The sequence below is a fragment of the Biomphalaria glabrata genome, chromosome 12 (genome assembly GCF_947242115.1).
Source record: "Biomphalaria glabrata chromosome 12, xgBioGlab47.1, whole genome shotgun sequence".
In the NCBI taxonomy this organism is placed as follows: Eukaryota; Metazoa; Mollusca; class Gastropoda; family Planorbidae; genus Biomphalaria; species Biomphalaria glabrata.
The window spans coordinates 10,889,266-10,909,915 of record NC_074722.1 but is presented as its reverse complement, the minus strand read 5'-3'; the positions used below and the strand labels follow the sequence as shown (position 1 = coordinate 10,909,915).

Here is a 20,650-nt window from a genome sequence, read left to right as displayed (position 1 = left end):
TTCTGGCCTTGCTTTTCACATTAAGACTCCACAGGCTGATGACATTGATTAGGATGTAGCGACTCGAAATAATTCTAGAAAATTGTTTAATGGTTTGTTTTCGTAATTTGCAATTGTTCGAATACAGAAACAAAATAATGAATTGCCAGTAATTAATTGTCTTATCGGATACTTTTTTTTAATTGATTCATGTCTTGTCTATGTCAATAAATAATTGTGTGAAGTTTCAGCTTGATCCAAGTATGGGTGTGGAATAAATAAGGTGTAGACACTATTGACAAGACAGACAGACAGACAGACAGAGTGAGTTGATATAAACTTTGTAAAAAAAACATCACACATATTTACAAGACTTTAAGATTTTTAACAATTTATTCAGCTTGTAGCAGAAGAACAAATTAATGAATGCCTTTAACACTTTAGGACAAAGTCTAGCTAATACATGACCATAGTCAAATGAATGTTGAGATTGGTTTTATACATAATCAAAAGGGTATAGTTTAAGCAGCACAATGACCGGGCAGTCACAGATTTGTTATTCTCATTTAAATTGCGACTAAAATGTACCGCATAGTTATTCATTGTCATTTTCTTCCATTACGTACTTTCTGGATATTGAAACAGATAGCAGTCGAATAAATATACAATAATAAGATTGCAACACACTTTACATTGTAGTTAAATAAAGCCAGTAGATATTTAAAAGTTCTCTATAATTTCTTTTCAAACAACACTGCATCCACGAATGAAACGTTGGAATGCTTTGAAATACCGACTTCTTTCAGGTAGGATCTGACTTTTCCCTCTGGTACATTGGGTCCATAAGATACCTTTACAACGCCTTTATCACATAGTTTTAGTTTCTTAATAAAATATACTTGTCTCCATAAGTGAGCTTGAAGGGAGTGCTCACTGCTGCCCTCAGAGGCGTAGATTTCAAGTACATAGACCAAGCCAACCTCTGACTCGTACCATTCTGAAAAGGTCACCATGTCTATATCACGCATTGCCATTGGTGTATTTTTGTCCTGTGTCTTGGTTGATGACGCAATAGTGACGCAGACTTCTTTATTGTCGTCCACGAAATGTTTAATGTTACTCTCTAAACACCTGTAGCCGACGAAATTGTTAAAAATGATTCGCGAGTCGAAAAACTTGTCCAGCACGTCTTCGAGAGTTAACAACAATTTCATGTCGTCATAGCCTAAAGTAGTCACCGAGGACACTTGGTCTTTGACATCACTGACACTCAGATCTTTGATGCAGAAGTCCAGACAAATGATACTCTGAAAGAAGTAAGTCAACAACTTATATGTGTGCTTGAGTTTCTGTGTATGTGTTTTGGAATGTATGTATGTTTATCTTGGAGTGATGAAACGGTGTAATATTTCAGTTCTTCTAACCAAAATATTGGATTCGTTGTTCTTTTTAACCGTATGGACAGGCTCGTTTGAGACGAAGAGAGGGTTGAAGTCGACGTGATTTGGAAACAATAAGTAGGTTTTGGAAATATGTAGAAAGTACAAGTCCAATAGTAAATACAAACAAAAAATCCCCTTTTAGACCTTGCGATTTATAGGGCAGATGATGCAAAGGTCATCTGCTTCTGTGACCCACGGTAAACGAGGGTGTCATGTGGCCAGCACAACGTCCAACCCTGAAGGTCTGTAGACTAAAACTTGAAAGAAACACTAAATCTTTGAAATCTTTGACTTACGAAGACAAAAGCTAAACCTTCTGATTTATTATAACTAGTACAGTAAACAAAATATGATTCTAACTAAACTTAACGACAGTGGAATCTATTTAAAGCTACTACAACTTCTAGACAGAACATACTGATGAGAAGATATATATATATATATAAACAACACAAAGCTGTTATTAAGCGTACTTGCATTAGTTTGGACCAGTCATGTAATTTAAATTTGTAACAGATCTAGACTGATAATAAACAACGTTTATAAAAATGAAAAATAAAAGAAAAAAAAAAGGGCGTAACGACCTGAATTCAAACTCTCAAGCCTTCTCATGCTTCTCAAGCCAACACGGCAACCACTCTTTTAGTGGAGAGCCTATGAACTTGGAAGATTATATAGTTATCTATTGTTTCTCTAGTCTCGTCCTATTTTTCAAGGTCTATGTTCACCAAGATTCAGACGACCACCTATAAAGGGGACTAATTCAGCTTATATTGACATTTTAGTCAATTATAATTTCTTTCCTTTGTTCGAGATGCCAAAAAAATAATTTATTACCATTAGTTAATTAACTAATAGTTTTTATTTTTTTTATTTTTTTTTAAATTAATTCTTGTGTTGTCAGGTAAAGGACATAATTGTGTAAAATGTCAGCTTGATCCGAGATTGGGTGTGGGAGAAATAACGTGTACAAACTTTTTACCAGACAGACAGAGTGAGGGTATATAAGCTTTGTAAAAACCATAAAGACACTGACCGAAAAAAAAAATGACCACAAAATCAGAACCATAAGACCCTTCTACACCATTAGGAGCCGGTGAAATACGTAAAGACGTTAATATATTTGTTTTCAATTAAAAGTCTTCAGCTGACCTTACGTTGTGTCTCCCCATACCCCACGGATGTATATTCATTTTCTACTTTTGAAGCTATGACGTCAGTTGCACTAATATACAGATACTGTAGTCCAGGCCTTAGAGTGGCCGCATGCCTGTCCAGGGCGTGACTCAACTCGTGCATGATTCCCATCTTCCTGAAGAAAGGATGAACTCTGGCCGCACGTTTCATGACTGACAGACCGCCGTCTAGAATGTGATTCATGTAGAAACCGACCTAAGCAAACAAGTTGGAAAACAACACTTTAAAACTTTTACACAGTTAAAAAAAATAAATCTACAATAAATTTATTCAAATAAAAGCATACCAGAAAAGTAAATATCTAATTTTAAAACAAAAAAGTCCGCTTAGATATTTATAGCATAGTCTCACTACATAAAAATAATATTTTGTCAAATTTGACCTTAAAAACAAATAGACTTGACGTATTCAACCAACTTTGTAGACCTAAGCTTTATAAACACCTAGCCTATTTTTCAGTAGATTTTCTAGTTATTGAGATCCAAACGTGTGAGACGGACGGATGGACAGACAGACCACACAAAAATAATTTCAAGAAAAAGTTAAATAAATAATACCGACTGCTTGCCCTTTCGGAAGTCGCTAAAAAGCCAACAGACGAAAAACTAAATGTTTCAAATTATATTGACATTGTACTCACGACTTGACCTTTGACTTCAGCCAAAAGAGGGTAAATGTCAGGGTCACTCATAGCCTTTGGATATAAAGACGGAAGGTAGTCTCTGCCACCATACATACATCCGATAGCCATCACTGCGTCATAATCTTCCGACCTTGCCCTTCGTATATGAACTCCATTGTCTGGTGACATTGATTCGGAAGTACGAGCCTAACCTATGAAAACCCAATCAGACTATAAACATTTCTGGAATATTTTTATATTTATATTGATGAGGTCGTCGTTGTATTTAAGTTCGACTCTAGTCCAACATACGTCACTAACATTTATAGGCTTTTCATCAAATATATATATATATATATATATATATATATATATATATATATCTTATCTTGCTACAAAGAGCAGGGTGCCAGGACATCCGCTCTGTTATCAGCAGCAGACGCCTTGGCTGGCTTGGCCACGATCGTAGAATGCCAGTAGGTCGACTTCCACAGGTCATCCTGTATGGCGATCTAATAGAAGGCAGGAGAGCCGCTGGTCGTCCACTTTTACGTTATACGGATGTATGCAAACGCGACTTGAAGCTCTTTAAAATCGACACTGGCAACTGGGAAGAGGTGGCACTGGACAGATCCACATGGAGAGAGAGCATAAAGGAAGGGTCACGGATTGCAGATGTCATACACTACAGAAGCAGAAAGAAGGGTGAAAATGCAACGGCGCCTGGTGATTATATATGCCCAACTTGCGATCGCAGCTGTGTATCAAGGATTGACCTCTTTAGTCACACAAGAAGTTGCAAAGGGAAAAGATCGTCTCTCGAGACGTAAAATGCCACACACACACATATATATATATATATGGAGTCGCGGTGGCTGAGCGGTAAAGCGCTTGGCTTCTGAACCGCGGGTCCCGGGTTCGCTTCCTGATGAAGGCTGCGATTTTTATTTCGGGATCCTTGGGCGCCTCTGGGTACCTGACATTAGTTGGGGAAAGTAATGGCGGTTGGTCGATGTGCCTCGTTAACCTCGTTGACTTTTACATCATCTGCCCTATAGTCCACAAGGTCCAAAAGGGGAACTTTACTTTTTACTATATATATATATAAATGTATTTATTTATTTATGAGCATCTAGAACTAGCGCACTTTTCGGATGACATAGAATAGATGGGTCTGGTGGGGACTGAAGAAGAGCTAGATGACTGGGTGATGTGCATACACAAGACTTCCGCAGTATATGGTATGCAAATCAATGCCGAAAAAATACAAATTATGACCAATGGCCCACAGGGCTTTAAAAGGGACATCCGTTTTGCTGGCGAAAAGCTGACTAGTAGTTTTAAACAGGTTCGGAGCCATGGTCTTAGATGAGGCAACCAAACCTGAACTACTGGTCAGAATTGCACAGTCCACAGCACCATTAGCAAAACTCAAAACAATTTGTAAAGACAAAGGCATAGCCCTTTATAGATATCATTATCTATAAATTACTTACATATTAATATGATTTAATATCTAACTTTGACAACATAATTACTGTATGAATGAAACTTACAACAAAACCAAACTGATACCAACTTTTCATACAGTCCAAATGCTATCTCCTTAAAATGTTAGTTGATTATTATCTAACAAACGAGCCACATTGACCTGCAAATATATGTCCTAATCACACTATCAGCTCATACAAACAGGACATTGCTCAAAGGTTCTCAAACCCTTTTACAGATGGAGTCAAAGTAGAATCGTCATTTTAAATGCATTCTTAAGATGGATCTAAGATCAAAAATGACACCTTTTCATTCTTTTATTATTAGTAAAATACAACCATTTATTTATACAAATCAGTTAATTTGATGAAAATATTCGAACTAGAAGTAATTAAAATCTTTATTTTACAGGGTGGGATATTGTTTGTGATGAAAATGAAAATTCCCCTCACCCCTTTAAAAAAAAAACCATGATCACTCAGATAATAATTCTAGCACTTCTAACAAAAGCTTATATCAACTCACTCTGTCTGTCTGTCTGTAATTCTGTCTAAAACGTTTGAACTTGTTTTTTCTCCCATTTCCCTTCTCTGATCAAGTTAAAACTTTGCACAATTATTCAACAAACTTGACAAGACATAATCAATAAAAAAAACAACAACAAAAAAAACAACTTAGTAAATTAATTGTTGATGATTAATTATTTTGTTCGATTTCGAAACAAGGGGAATAAAGACTTCTTAATTACAGATGTTGATATATATATATATATATATATATATATATATATATATATATATATATATATATATATATATATATATATATATGGATTGAGTCCCCTTATTTCGTTTTGTAATGTCTTTTCTCTCACTTTCCATTCTCGGGTCAAGTTGAAATTTTGAATAATTATTCATAGTCGATGACAAAACACGAATCTATCCAAAAATTAACCAATTAATTAATCATTTAGTTGTAATTATTTAAATTTGTTTTATACAGCAGAAAGAGAAATAAACCCCGCGTTGTTCAGATAAATGTCAGTACTTAGCGGCTCCTTCCTTAGAGAAACTTGTTTTTAAAAAGTATTCCTTTTTTTTTCTATTGCTTTTCTTTTACAATTACAACAGATAAACAACATTGAAAAGAGTTTGTAGATAGACATGATTCTATGCTGTTATTCTCTATCATAATCTGTCACTGTCATATATCACTTGTCATTAGTCACTCGTTGCCTGTGATATGTCACTCGCCTTTCATTATCCATTTCCTGTCGGTCGTCATCTGTTGCCTGTCAGTTGTCACTGATCATACATATTCTGGTCGGTTATGACCTTTAATGCCTTTGTTTCTAGCAATACTGTTAATTTCTTTTATCTTTATTTCTCAATTAACAACCATCAATTTGAGAATCTAGCAGGTTGCCATACTGTATAAGTTACCACCGGCACAGTGCGAATTCTATAGAATGTCGGGCGTTTTTAGGCAAAGTACGAAAGGATTCTCCATTTCCTACTTTGCCTAGGCATTCTAAAAAATAACTAGTTCTGCGTTAGGCAAAATACAAAATGTTTAATTTAGAAAGTTATTTATACTTTAAATATAAATGCGTGAAAAAAACAACAACATATCACCATCAGTCCCATGATTTGCGATGCTGTTGTAATGCTAATAATAATAATAATAATAATAATAATAATCTTTATTGTGCGTAAAGAAATTTGTCTTATAATTTGTGCATAACACCAAACAAAACATTATAACTATACAAAATCAAAATGTACATTCACACCTGACCCACTCATAATAATATATATTAATGCTTATAACACGTGAAGACAAGGCCGAGCAATAAAACCAATATCATATGTAAATTTAGAGCAGCATAACGACCAATCAGTCAAAGTTGTTTTTTTTTAATCTGAACTGCTTCTAAGACTTGGACTACGATCCATTTTGAATTATAATTTCTTCATCTTCTTGCGTCCTGTATTTACTAGTTTGACAAAAATTTCTCTAGAATTTCCTTTCAAACAAAACTTCCATTTTAAATGGAACAGTTGAATGTTTGAATATGCCGACTTGTTTCAGGTAGGACCGAACCTTTTCCTCTGAAACATTAGGTCCATAAGATACCTCAAAAATGCCTTTGTCACAAAGATTCAGTTTCCTTAAGAAGTCCACATGTCTCCATAAGTGGGCACGAATGGACTGGTCACTGCTTCCCTCCGATGTGTAGATATTGACCACGTATATCAAGCCAACCTCGGTCTTGTACCATTCGGAAAAAGTCACCACATCTATGTCACGTGCTCCAAATGACGCAGCTGTGTTTGGCGTCTTGGTTGATGGCGCAATAGTGACGCAGACTTCTTTATTCTCGTCCAATAAATGTTTAATGTTACTCTCTAAACACCTGTAACCAACGAAATTGTTAAAAACGATTCGCGAGTCGAAAAACTTGTCCAGCACGTCTTCGAGAGTAAACAACAATTTGATGTCGTCATAGCTTAAAGTAGTCACCGAGGGCATGTGGTCTGTGACATCACAGACACTCAGATCTTTGGTGTAGTAATCCAGGCATATGAAAGGCTGTAAGTAAAGAGAAATAGTTCCATGTGTAGGCATACAAGCAATAATACTACAACACATACATGTACTGAACATTTGTGTGTGTTTTAGCTTAAGTTACCTTCACTTTGTGTGTGTGTGTGTGTGTGCTTAGGACAGTGCGTTTATATATCATGGACAATGTATGTATGTTATGGACAGTATGAATGCTACTGATTGAATGGTATGAAGTGAGATTATGCAGGGGCGGCGCTAGATAATAACTAGAGAATGAAAGTGATCTGAAAAAAGAAAACAAGTGGAGTCGATCTGAGTGAAACGAAAGTAAGACTTACAAATCTGGTTCAAGATCTGGTGACATCTTGTATTAGAAATTAAATTTCAGGTATTACTAAGCTGTATCGAAAATTCCATAGATTTCAGTAAAGTCAAGTCAAGCTAATTTTAGTTCAATAATTAATGATACAGAAACAATATGATTTCACAATTACCATTTTTGTGCTATTTTCAAAGCTTTATTATTAGATCCAGAAAGAATATAGGGACCATAATGTAATGGCCCAAAAGGACAAATCAATTTTAAAAAGTTTAATAAAAAAAGGAGCGAGCATGACTGTGACAGGAGTTGTTGAGTTGTCAGAATGTCACAGTGCGATCTTATTTGTTAATATGTAAAGATGACTTGAGGCTACTATAATGCTGTGTAGATCAGACAATACTCTTTTACTACTTGTTTTATTGAAGACTTTTATCTCTGATCTTTATTAAACACTCAAAGAACATCCTGTGACGCCGGAGATTCATATGTAGACTCTAAATATCTTTAGAAATTCAAATAATGAACACCCTTTCATTCAAAGTACAAAAACTTTAATTCAGGAACTAGGAATCACTCACAATATATATATATGTACAAATGAAATATCATACGTTTAATATCTTCTTCTGAGCTCGTTATAAAATAGATTCAAACAAACATATTGGTATTAGTATACGACACTAGAAACGCTAAATTAGGTTTCTCTTATATTTTCAGAATATGCAGAAAAAAATGCAGATTACAAATATGTAATTTGATTTCCTCGGAGATAAATAGTTTTTAAAATATATATTTTTTAAGTTTTATTTCTTATTACCATATATTGTCATTGGAAATACGCCATTTTGGTTTTAAGGCTTAGTACTAGACTATCTCCCTTGAATTACTTGCCAACTTTTTTCTGTTGCTGTTTTGTCTTTCTTTCTAGCAGCTATTAGATCTAATATTAAAATTCATTTAAAATGCAAACAATCTTTTGTACTTTGAAAAATAACTAAAAATCGAAATTAAAATCATGTAGTTAAAGTAATAACAACAGACAAAAAAATTAATAGAAAAATAAAAAAAAAAACTCTAAGCCTAACAAAATATCTTTTATTGGCAAAATAAAAGTAATTAAATAAATAGATACCGGTACCCTGACTTTAAATACATGAAAATAATGGACATAAAAATTGTTATTTAATGATGAAATTAATGACATGCAAAAGAAAAATGTGGTATCTTTTAAAAAATGGGTATATTTCTATGTATTTTTATGTAATAAAATACAAAGGCAAGAAAAAAAATCAAATAGCCAAATAGATCTAATCTGAATATATTGTAAGATGAAATATTAATCAACACTTAAAAATTTAGGCTAAATCATCATACTCCAAGCAGTGGATTTGGCAAAAAAACGGTTACATGTGGCCTCTTGTGGTACAACCACATCAAAGTGATTACCATTTGTATGCAATAGTGTTATATTGTAGCATATATGGTTGTCTGTGTGAGATAGTATGTATGTGATTGCATCATGAAATAAAGGTTTTAATAATAGCCATGAGTATTTTGTTTTGTTGTGGTTTGGTGAGAATGTATAGATGTCTCTTAGCAGTAGTGTAGCAGCTGCAAGCATTTCTGCAGATTTGTCCCATGTTTTTTCATCAGCTCCATATGCTGCTGTTAAAAAAAATATGGTAGCTATAAGTACAAGTTCTTTATCCTTCTCTTATTATGTACGGTAACTTATAATCATATTGAATGAAAAACAATGCACAATATAAGAACAAGCAATATCTACAACAAGGTAGAGAAAGTAATGATAGGCTTGAAGAGTGGAAGGGAACTGCTTTTATAACAGATTCGGGAAATGTTACAATGGCATCACAGTTAGTAACCTTGTGATGGCTCCAAATAGGGATAGGGCGATGAAAATCAAAGGCTTAATCAAATCTCTTTAATGAGATGAAAGAGCTTCAAGATAAAAATACTATGTCACTACTTCTGTGGACCAAATAGGGGAGGGGGACTAGACTCTATGACAATCAGAGTGTATGTGTCATACATAACTACTTCTTGATGTAACTACTTATAGACTGCCGGCCAACACGATATGATCCAACCACGGGAGTTTTTGTCGTACATAACTATCTGTACAAGCTGGCCGACATTGTAGGATACAACCAAGAGAGTTTTGATCGTGACATGGTTTATGTTGCATCACGTTTCAGTCTTAGTCTCATCCGACTAGACCTCAGTTGAACTGCATGTCGGTGAAACGAACCGACAAAGAAAGCGAAGAAGGATAAATTTTGACCAAGTAAAACACCGTACCTTGCCCTTCTCCCTTTATGAGCATACCAGCGATCCTAGCAGTAGATGACCTAATATGACCACGGCGCCGGCGAAGCTCCGAGCAGGGGAAGGTGATTACATCACACCTAGTTCTGCCGTAAAGACAAAGATCGCGTGTGTCGGCCGGCGCAGCGAAGCTCCGAACAGGGGAAGGTGATTACATCACACCTAGTTCTGCCGTAAAGACAAAGATCGCGTGTGACGGCCAGCGCAGCGAGGGTTTAAAGGTACGTAAGAATAAACGGAGACAATCGCCACCTGTACGGTACGGCGGGAGAGAAAAACTTGATTTGGACTCCGTAACGGAATGTAATACATGGGCGCTAGTGGATCCATGTGAAGAGAAGGGTTGGTAGGTGGAGTCGCTACCCCCCCCCACACACACAACTACACATCTTAAACAAATTTAGTGTAATAGGTGAGGAGTTTTTTTTTTTTAATGAACTCCGAAAGTAAAGATGCATAAATTATCTAAATAATAGTGTATATGCTTCTTACCTGTTTCTTTATACATTGGCTTTTGTTCCCCACTCTACGCAAAGTAAATTTCAGATTGTGAAACATGATAGTTTAACAGGTGCTACGTAACGTTTAACAAAGACGTTCGTGATCTAGTTACACTCGACCTATCCTCCCTCCAAAAGAGGTGGAGCCAGAGGTAGTGGTAAGAGTTATAAACACAGACATTAGTCTTATCTGATCATAAAACACACGCCAAAAAATCTCTGGTAGACAGTAGACTCCAATCAGAAGACCTTACGGCGAAAGAGAAAGGGACACTGATCTGTGTCAGCTTCATAAAATTCTTTCTCTTCGTGGTGTGATTTTACGAAAATAGAGAGCGCTTAAAATTCGTTAGAAATGTATAGATCTAACTGTAGTCTTAATCATCAACAGATAAACATAAAAGTATTATTTCTTATAGTAATAAGTTTCCCGTACTAGATCTATATCATTTATTGTCATTGCTCTAAAAAGATCACTAAGTCATAATGCATAATTTTGTTCAAAAAAAAAAAAAAATTAAACATAACATGTATATATAGATGCGTGTTTCATTTCATTTAATTCATGCATATTTGTTTTTTTTATTTTATCATTATTTCGCTTTGCTTGGTGAGTTAATATATTAATTATAGATATAATTGTTAACATATATTTTTTAATTAATAATTTCATAAGTAGAAAAAAAGAAGAAACAACAAGTTCATCAATTTATTAATAACATTTTATTTAGACCTTCATTTCAGTAAATACACTTAAAAAATCATAAGTTGACAGCATAAGAACAAAAACTCTCTTTAAAAAAAGTTATTGAAAGTTCAATATAGGTAAGGGAGATAAATATTGTTAACAAACAACACGGTGGTCGGCAAAGGTATCTGCGTATCTAAACTATTACCAACATATTAATTCTACAACTTTAAAATTTGCAACTTGTCTCTCTAAGTTGCGTCTAGAAACTCTAATCTACAACCTTCCTCTACGAAATCCTGTCTCCAACTGAAGCCTTAGCCCTGCTAAAACAATTTCCCGACAAACCACGCTCCCAATGACGTTATAACACTTCCGTTATAAACTTTCTAGAAAAAAGGCGGAGCTAGTTGCCAAGCCTACTGCCGGCAGCTAGTCTGCCACGTGACAATGACAGACGAAACGGCATTAACATTTTAATTTGAATAGATGTATTTTACCTTTCGGTGATTTTCCTTCAGACCCAGGGATTTATATTCACTTTCTACTTTTGAAGCTACTACATCTGATGCACTTATATACAGGTACTGTAGTCCAGGCCTTAGAGTGGCCACATGCCTGTCCAGGGCGTGACTTAACTCGTGCATGATTCCCATTTTCCTGAAGGAAGGATGAACTCTGGCCGCACGTTTCATGACTGACAGACCGCCGTCTAGAATATGATTCATGTAGAAACCGACCTAAGAGACGAATGGGAAGAAATCACTTTTGACATTTTGACTCACGAATGGCGAAAGGAAATCATATTGAATTCATTGTGTAAAATAAATAGGACAGTGACGTAGCTAGGAATTAGGGGACCCGGGAGACTTGATCTGCATTTTGACATTTGACATTATGACATGAGATAATGGCGTAATATTTAATGTAAAAGCAAATTTTGAACACTCATTTGGGGGAACTTCCTCAAGTGAGCGCCCTGGGCAATTTCAAATTTGTACACCCCCCCCCCCATTCCTTCCACCCTAGCTTCGCCATTGAAAAAGGAAAAGTAATACTTTAGTCTTGAGGGTAAAGTGCTTTAATATCGAATCCTGTAGTTTGAATGAGAAACCCATTAGAGGCTGGAATTAATTTAGTTATTTCAGTATATCTGTTGTGTACATTAAAAGACTATGGTTTTTAAGCTGACTCAATGACAGCCCAAAGCAGTAGCTATACAGTTTACATCATATGCTCTATGGGTTTTAGTGGCTTTACAAATTGAATAGGTCCTACTTAAGAAATGCTATTTACAAAATGTCTATTCATCTGTATATTACACTCTAGTGTGCTAAATCTCGAACCTAGATATCGGTTCAAGGAAAATAACATTTGCAGAATATATAAATGTAATGAACTTTGTTTAAATTAAAATTTATAAGGACAAACGTTTCAGTGATTTAGAGTCACAGGGAATACACTTTTCTGATAACTCACACACACAAAAAAAGACTGAAAGTGTACTCACGACTTGACCTTTGACCTCAGCCACAAGAGGATAAATATCGGGGTCATTGACAGCTCTTTGGTATAAGGAGGAAAGGTAATCCCTGCCGTTATACATACATCCGATGGCCATGACACCGTCATAGTCTTCTGGTCTTGCCCTACGTATGAAGACTCCACTGGCTGGGGACATTTCAGTGGGAGTGACTATAACCTTTGAAAGTTAAACCAAATTATTCAACTGTTAGTTTCCACAGAGGTATGAATTACATGGACCCCATTCACCAATCGTAAATAAACACATTTAGCCACGTCATAATATTGATAAAACAATGGAAAATACGTATCACGTGACAGCCTTTATGGATTGCATAATTTGTATAGAAGATATATAGAATCACGTGGCTAAATGTTATTTGTTTACGATTGGTGAATGAGATCCATTGAATAGAGGTATTGTAATAATAGTTTATAATTGATTATGTTCAGAAAACAAGCCTGATTAACATAAGAATAGAAAATCTCTTTCTAGTTTCGTTTTTATATTTATGTCTGTTTTACCTAAATCCAATATACAGTAGTTTTCATGTGTGGTAGTGTGGTAGGTGATTAAGTCTGTCGGCAAGCTGTGACCCAGTTCCAGCCTAAACATCTAAAATTACCTGCTGTTTTGAAGTAGGTCTGTAATTGGATGTAATAATCTTATATTTAAAATTTAACTTTGAATCTTGAAAAACAATACACAGAAACGAAAGTCTTCATATCAATGAATATTCTTTTATATGGTACCGAAACATTTGAATAGCCTATTTACACGCTGTGTATAAAATAACTTAATTTGACAAAGAACTTACCAAATCTATTACCTTTATATAGGCCTAATTTGTCTTGTCTAATCATGGCTCTTTACTGACCTACAAATATGGTATATATAGATAACACTGAACTTGCGGGCTTTCTCAGTTTTCCTCTTAATTAAACTACATCGGTCATAGAATATTTACTTTATACTATACATCTAGGTCACAAGTAGAAAGTTTTTAATTACACCCTCCCTCGTCCAGTATTGGATGTATTCAACACTGCAGACTAAAATTTTGAAGCTATTTTATTTGTAACACAATATAATTTTTTTTTCAGTTAGTCGGCAGCATAATATGGCGTCTTTGACTTTGTTTATTTTGTTTATTTAAATCAAAATCCCTCCCATTTTGTTTAAATGTTTTAAATTCTCTAAACGTTTATTCTTTACGTTCCATTAGATCTATATCGCCACCACATTTCTACTCAATGCTTTCTCTTCTTTTCTTTTTACCAAAGAGTACAAACCGGATGTTAAAACTCAAAGTGTAAACAAAGAGCAGATAACTTAAGTGAGGAAATCAACGACATAATCAAAAGGAGACAGTTAACCCAAGAAACTATTGTGTAATTTTACATAGCTTGTAATAACTCTGTCTGGTAAAAAGTTTATACAGAAACTCAAAATCCGTCCCCGAAGTGGTCCACGTAAGCAGGCAAAAAGGCAGGTTTCAATATTTTCAGACAGAATATAAGAATGAAATTCTATCGATGGAGAATTGTAAAGAAGAATGGGGGAAGAACTTTGGCGAAAAGTATTTTGTCCAACGGTCCAGAAGACTTAAGGGATATGTGAACGTTAAGGTGAAAGGTGAAGTTAGATGTGACATTTCTAATCGCTAGTAGCGTACAATGACATTTCTAATCGCTAGTAGCGTACAATGACATTTCTAATCGCTAGTAGCGCTAATTTATGCATACTATGCTGGTTACATGATCTTTCAATATGGCGAGTAATGACGACATTTACATTCTTTAGTTTGTCTTAAATCTCGACCAATCTTCCTCTTTTAAATGTCATACGTTGTTTTTTTTTCTTTGTTTTTTTCTATGTTACTGTATTGTGTCACTTAGAGACTGTGAACTTGATGGTACAAATCGCGATGCAAACAGATTTCTGTGTTACAACTTTGGCAGTGAGAGTCCTTCAATATCAAAGTAAAAGTAATACAAGTATGGCTCAACAAGAGGCTACATCAATGTTTCCCAAACTGTGTTCCGTGAAAAGGTGTTCCACGAACTACTTGGATAATTAACCAGTAGGCCACCACATGAATTGATATCTCTAAAAAAAAATAAGCAAAGTTTTCCACTAAATAATCCAAATATGCGACGTGTTCCGTGAAGGAAATAGTTTGGGAAACACTGGGCTACACAATGTGCTTGCAATTTATAACCAGCAACATCTTGAATAACAAAAGAAAAGCATTCCATGAGCCTGTTGAGCCTGGAAAAGTTTACTTGAGTCTTTAAAACAGTTGAACTAGAAGTCTGAGAAGAAACATAGCACTACAGTTAAAATGAAGTGAATTTCACAGACGATTGATTGTTCCGTTACTTTCTTCGACTTTTAATCTATCAATTCTAATCCTATTTTTCTAATCCACTTTTTTTCGCACGTTCTAACCGCTTCTGAATCTTTCCACTATAAACTTTAAATGTAGTGATATTGTGTTCAAAACTTCTCTGACATGACTAGACGTTATTTCCCCCAGTACTCACAGGTGAGATGATCTAAATCATTCCGTCCTCTTAAAGCACTGGGTGTTATCGCAAAGCGCTGGTTTTAAATAAACATTAATCGGACAAACTTATATTAGCATAGATAGGGAGGTAATAAAATTGACCAATGGTGAATAGACTTCGCAAGTGACATGACCTCTCCCGTCAGTCAAGTCTGTCTTGGAGTTCTTTGTTCCTCTTTACAAGCAAGAGTTGACTTTTTTCACTCTACTTCGACTATTGGAATTAGAAGAGCTGTTTGCAGCCAGACTTTTGGGAAGTTTGTCAAACTGTATACAACTTATTAAGAAAGCATTTTCTATTTTTATCCTAGTTAAAGCTCTTGAAAGACTTTTAAAATATCGCTAAATGTAAGACGATTATATGACCTGTGACCAAAAGTGTTCTTATTTCTTGCATTTTACGTCAATATGTATGACGTATAGACGATCTTGTCCCTTGATCAAATATCAAACCAGGACCAGTAACTTATAATATTAGTATAATTATTTGATTTTGCTTTGAGTGTCTTAAGTGGTTTGACCAGAAAATGACTCTTGAGAGAAAAAAAAAAGGCATAAGATGTATCATATAAGGCTAAAGGAGAAATAAACAAATATCTTCCTACAATACTTTACTTCGCTGGTATAAAAATAAACCAGCATTTCAGAACTCTAGAGTGCGTCCTCTGGGGAGAGGGTGGAAAGACTATAGGTAGTGACCTCTGGGAAGGCAGCAAAGTACTCTCTTCATACATGAGAATGTTGACTTTTTTTTTTCTATTTGCTTTGCACTTATTTGATTATTAATTGAGTGAGAACAACATGAATATCAAATTGACACACGTGACATCATCTTATCTTCGACTTTAAAAAAAAGTGCTGCTTTGGCGAAAAGTATCTTCAACTAGATTCGAAACTTCATTTTGAAGAAGAAATCTCAATATCTAGTTGCATACGTGATTAAAGAGTCTACCCATCTTTCTTACTTCTAAACAGTCATATTTCTTCCTAGTAATGTGATATATGTGTGTACTAAACATGCTGCACGAGACTTGCTGAACACGCGCTTGATTTTACGACAATCAAACCCATTAGAAACATATATACAAACTACTGCTCATTAGAAACATATATACAAACTACTGCTCATTAGAAACATATATACAAACTACTGCTCATTAGAAACATATATACAAACTACTGCTCATTAGAAACATATATACAAACTACTGCTCATTAGAAACATATATACAAACTACTGCTCATTAGAAACATATATACAAACTACTGTCCATTATAAACATATATACAAACTACTGTCCATTATAAACATATATACAAACTACTGCTCATTATAAACATATATACAAACTACTGTCCATTATAAACATATATACAAACTACTGTCCATTATAAACATATATACAAACTACTGCTCATTATAAACATATATACAAACTACTGTCCATTATAAACATATATACAAACTACTGTCCATTATAAACATATATACAAACTACTGCTCATTAGAAACATATATACAAACTACTGTCCATTATAAACATATATACAAACTACTGCTCATTAGAAACATATATACAAACTACTGCTCATTAGAAACATATATACAAACTACTGTCCATTATAAACATATATACAAACTACTGCTCATTAGAAACATATATACAAACTACTGCTCATTAGAAACATATATACAAACTACTGTCCATTATAAACATATATACAAACTACTGCTCATTATAAACATATATACAAACTACTGCTCATTAGAAACATATATACAAACTACTGTCCATTATAAACATATACAAACTGCATAGAAGCGTCATAAGTAAAAGTTTGTGAAACACTTTTAATTTGTATTTTTCATAATTTAAGAGACGTTCAATAGAAAAGAGAGAGGAATGGGAGCAAGACAAAAAGAGAGAGAGAGAGAGAGAGAGAGTTAAACAGAGAGACAAAAAAGTCAGAGAGAAAGACAGAAAGATAGGAGACAAACAAAGGTAAAGGTTAACAAGAGACAAAAGGAGAGTGAGAGAGAGAGAGAGAGAGAAAGAAAGAGAGATGTGGAAGAAGAAGTGTGCATGCACAATGAGGTGACCGTAATGAATAGAAGATTCTATTAACCAGACGATGCGTAACAGTTACTCCTGTCACTACGGTAGTCTAAATACTCAGCCCCTCACCTCCAGACGTGGCATCATAACTAGTAATCACATTTAAAGAATATGACACCAAAATGAGACACATTGACCTACCTAACCTAGACAAATTAAGAAACAGTAACTAGGTCACTAGATCATTTGAGTGTCACGTGGTTCAACTGTGGTTCATATTCATAACTCAGATGTAAGCGAGGTCAAACAGGCTCTGTAATCAGTGCAATATAGCCTCTGTAGTCAGTGGAATATAGCATCTGTAGTCAGTGGAATAATAATAAGGCTTGTCTTCGAGTCCGAAGATTAGTGAGGAATGCAGTATTTCCCGAGGCTACGCAGCCCCAGCTGTGACCTACATATTTTGCCACACCAAGGCAAGCATAACCATTGTCCTCAGGTGGTCGATTTAGATTTTCTTTTCGCCGTCTGCGTCTGTCCTCGGCAGCGGATTTTCTTTTGGTCTCTAATGTGTATCCCGCGACAATAAGCAGATGTAGTCAGTGACATATTGCATCTGTAGTGAATTGCATATAAATGTAGTCAATGGCATATAAATGTAGTCAATGGCATATAAATGTAGTCAATGGCATATAAATGTAGTCAATGGCATATAAATGTAGTCAATGACATATAAATGTAGTCAATGGCATATAAATGTAGTCAATGGCATATAAATGTAGTCAATGGCATATAAATGTAGTCAATGGCATATAAATGTAGTCAATGACATATAAATGTAGTCAATGGCATATAAATGTAGTCAATGGCATATAAATGTAGTCAATGGCATATAAATGTAGTCAATGGCATATAAATGTAGTCAATGGCATATAAATGTAGTCAATGGCATATAAATGTAGTCAATGGCATATAAATGTAGTCAATGACATATAAATGTAGTCAATGGCATATAAATGTAGTCAATGGCATATAAATGTAGTCAATGGCATATAAATGTAGTCAATGGCATATAAATGTAGTCAATGACATATTGCAGCTGTTGACAATGGCAAATATCAGTAATAACCAATCAGCAATATAGGTGATCGAGATTGTCTCTTCAGAATAGGCCTCTATGGTCACATAAATATGGCTCTACGGAATGAGCCATAGTCCTTCTATGACTGAAAAAGGTTATCTAACAATCTAAATGAAAGCTGCTATAAGAATTTAACAAATGGACCCATTTCCTAATCTGTTAAATTCTTTTGATAACAATATTTGTAAATGTCTACAGCTTTTTTTTTTATCCGGACTTCAGCCTCTCAGGTCATCATGGTCAAGAGGACTGAGATTGCCGTTGCCTTTTGAAAACATGCCAGTTGACCAGCTACGGCCGTCATACTCAAGTCAGACTACTCACGGTGATACATTCCAGGCAGTATTGTTAAGGGGAGACTCGCGAATGGAAAAGAAAACGTTTCCTTCAGTGGGCTCCCACAGCAGGTTCAGGCGACCAAGCATTGCTCGTGGGGGGGGGGGGGGGGAGGAATAAAATAAAACATTCATCAACGTTGGCCTTAGTGAGCGTTTTCTGCTGCCTCACGGTTGGTGGTGGTACATTATAGGAACACAAGAGAACTAACTCGTGTGCTTAGCCTCCAGCCTTATTTGGATGGGGAACCCAGGCATTGCTTTGTCTTACAAAAGAATAAATGATCCTTTAGTTTAAAGGGAGATCATCATTCCTGACCTCTAAGTGAAAGCTTTCCCTTAGGTCAAGGTTCATAAATCTTGACCCTTAACATTTTACAGGTCAGACTACACTTAAAATAATTCAGTGATGGACTGAAACAGATTCAAGAGGTCAGATGGTCTTCAGTCTAAAAGCTGATAATGACTCTAATGTCTATGGTCTTGCACGTAGATTATAATGCGTTAGAAAACATAAACGACACGAGTGGCTTACGTTGTCAGTTATCAGTTTGTTGGTTAATCTCATTATCATTGCATTTGCGCTGTGTGTGTACGAGACGCGAGCTTTTATTTGAATATAATTAAGTCTACATTTTATAGTAGGATAGGTTCTAACATTTACATTCAAAAGGAATTCTGATATTTAAATATCAATTGGCTTTTTAGAAAAACAACGAAAACTATATTATAACATCATGATCATAATCTGTCTCCTTCTCTTGATTTAGTGTAACCTTATACTACGAACTGTAACCACTCGCAGTCTAAGACATAATGCTACTATTCACTGTGACAATTTTTGGGTGTAACTTATACTACTAACTGTAACCACTTGCTGTCTGAAATGCCGAAAATAAAAATACAACCGTTTGATAGAAGGCTTGCGGGTTTTCGAGAATAGCTTGTCCCAAGGTTGCGATTCTGTCAAAAACAGTTCTAAGTCTAGGTGGTAAAAGGAACCTCTATACGACATTTCATGTGGATACGTACGACAGTATTTTGTGATCAATGAGTCAGTCGGTATTTTACTAATATAGTAATAGATAAATATAATGTTAAATATCTTATTTATGGTAAACAGTACCACAGACTAAAAATGCAAAATATCTAGGTGTAATTAAATGAAAAACTGTCATGGAATCCCCATATTGATGAAACTGTCAAAAAATCAAACAAAGCATTAGGGTTTATTTTTAACAAAATTCTCTAAATCAAATAAGAACATAAAACTAAAATGTTTTTAACTTTGTTTAGGCCAATAATAGAATATGCATCCTCTGTTTGGGACCCCTCAACTCAAGATAACATTAAGAAACTGGAGAAGACACAAAATAGAGCAGTGAGATTCATAACAAACGAATATTCACACTTAACTAGAGTAACACCTTTAGAAAGCCTTCAGGACACCTTTAGAAAGCCTTCAGGATAGAAGAATCAAAAGTAAAGTAGCAATTATACATAAAACACAGAACCATAATCTTCAGTTCCGACAACTTTCTAGAACTGAATGTAACAAAAACTAAAGAACTTATAATAGATTTTAGAAAGAAAAAACAAACTATTCGTGAACTGCAAATAAACACTACATCTATAGAACAAGTAAAGGCATATAAATATCTAGGCGTTATCATCAACAACAAGCTTTCATGGGAAGACCACCTTGGAACTCTGACAAAGAAAACAGCCCAGCGACTCTTTTTTTCTATACAAACTCAATAGCTTTAAACTAAACAAGAAGATCCTTGAGACCTTTTACGGCGCGACTATACAAAATCTGCTAACATACGGAATAAGATGTTGGCAAGGCAACGCCTCATCTAAACTCT

The 20,650-nt window shown here is 35.0% G+C and overlaps 2 protein-coding genes across 19 annotated transcripts in view; one reads left to right on the top strand and one right to left on the bottom strand.

The window, feature by feature from the left end:
- LOC106057138 (calcium/calmodulin-dependent protein kinase kinase 1-like) overlaps nucleotides 1-20,650 on the top strand; it is a 216,956-nt gene that overhangs the window by 110,358 nt on the left and 85,948 nt on the right. The window lies entirely within an intron of this gene.
- On the bottom strand, nucleotides 70-15,622 carry LOC106053904 (histidine N-acetyltransferase-like). Of its 8 annotated transcripts, none has more exons than XM_056006991.1 (4): nucleotides 4,820-4,886; nucleotides 3,259-3,452; nucleotides 2,574-2,813; nucleotides 70-1,286 (listed from the first exon to the last, which is right to left on the bottom strand). In XM_056006991.1, the coding sequence occupies exons 2-4, from the start codon at nucleotides 3,427-3,429 to the stop codon at nucleotides 711-713; spliced, it is 987 nt and encodes a 328-aa protein (XP_055862966.1). In that variant the 5' UTR covers nucleotides 3,430-3,452; nucleotides 4,820-4,886; the 3' UTR covers nucleotides 70-710. The 8 variants fall into 8 exon arrangements, with proteins under 8 accessions (XP_055862966.1, XP_055862964.1, XP_055862965.1 ...); XM_056006989.1 differs by having other exon boundaries at nucleotides 4,797-4,881; XM_056006990.1 differs by having other exon boundaries at nucleotides 4,737-4,826.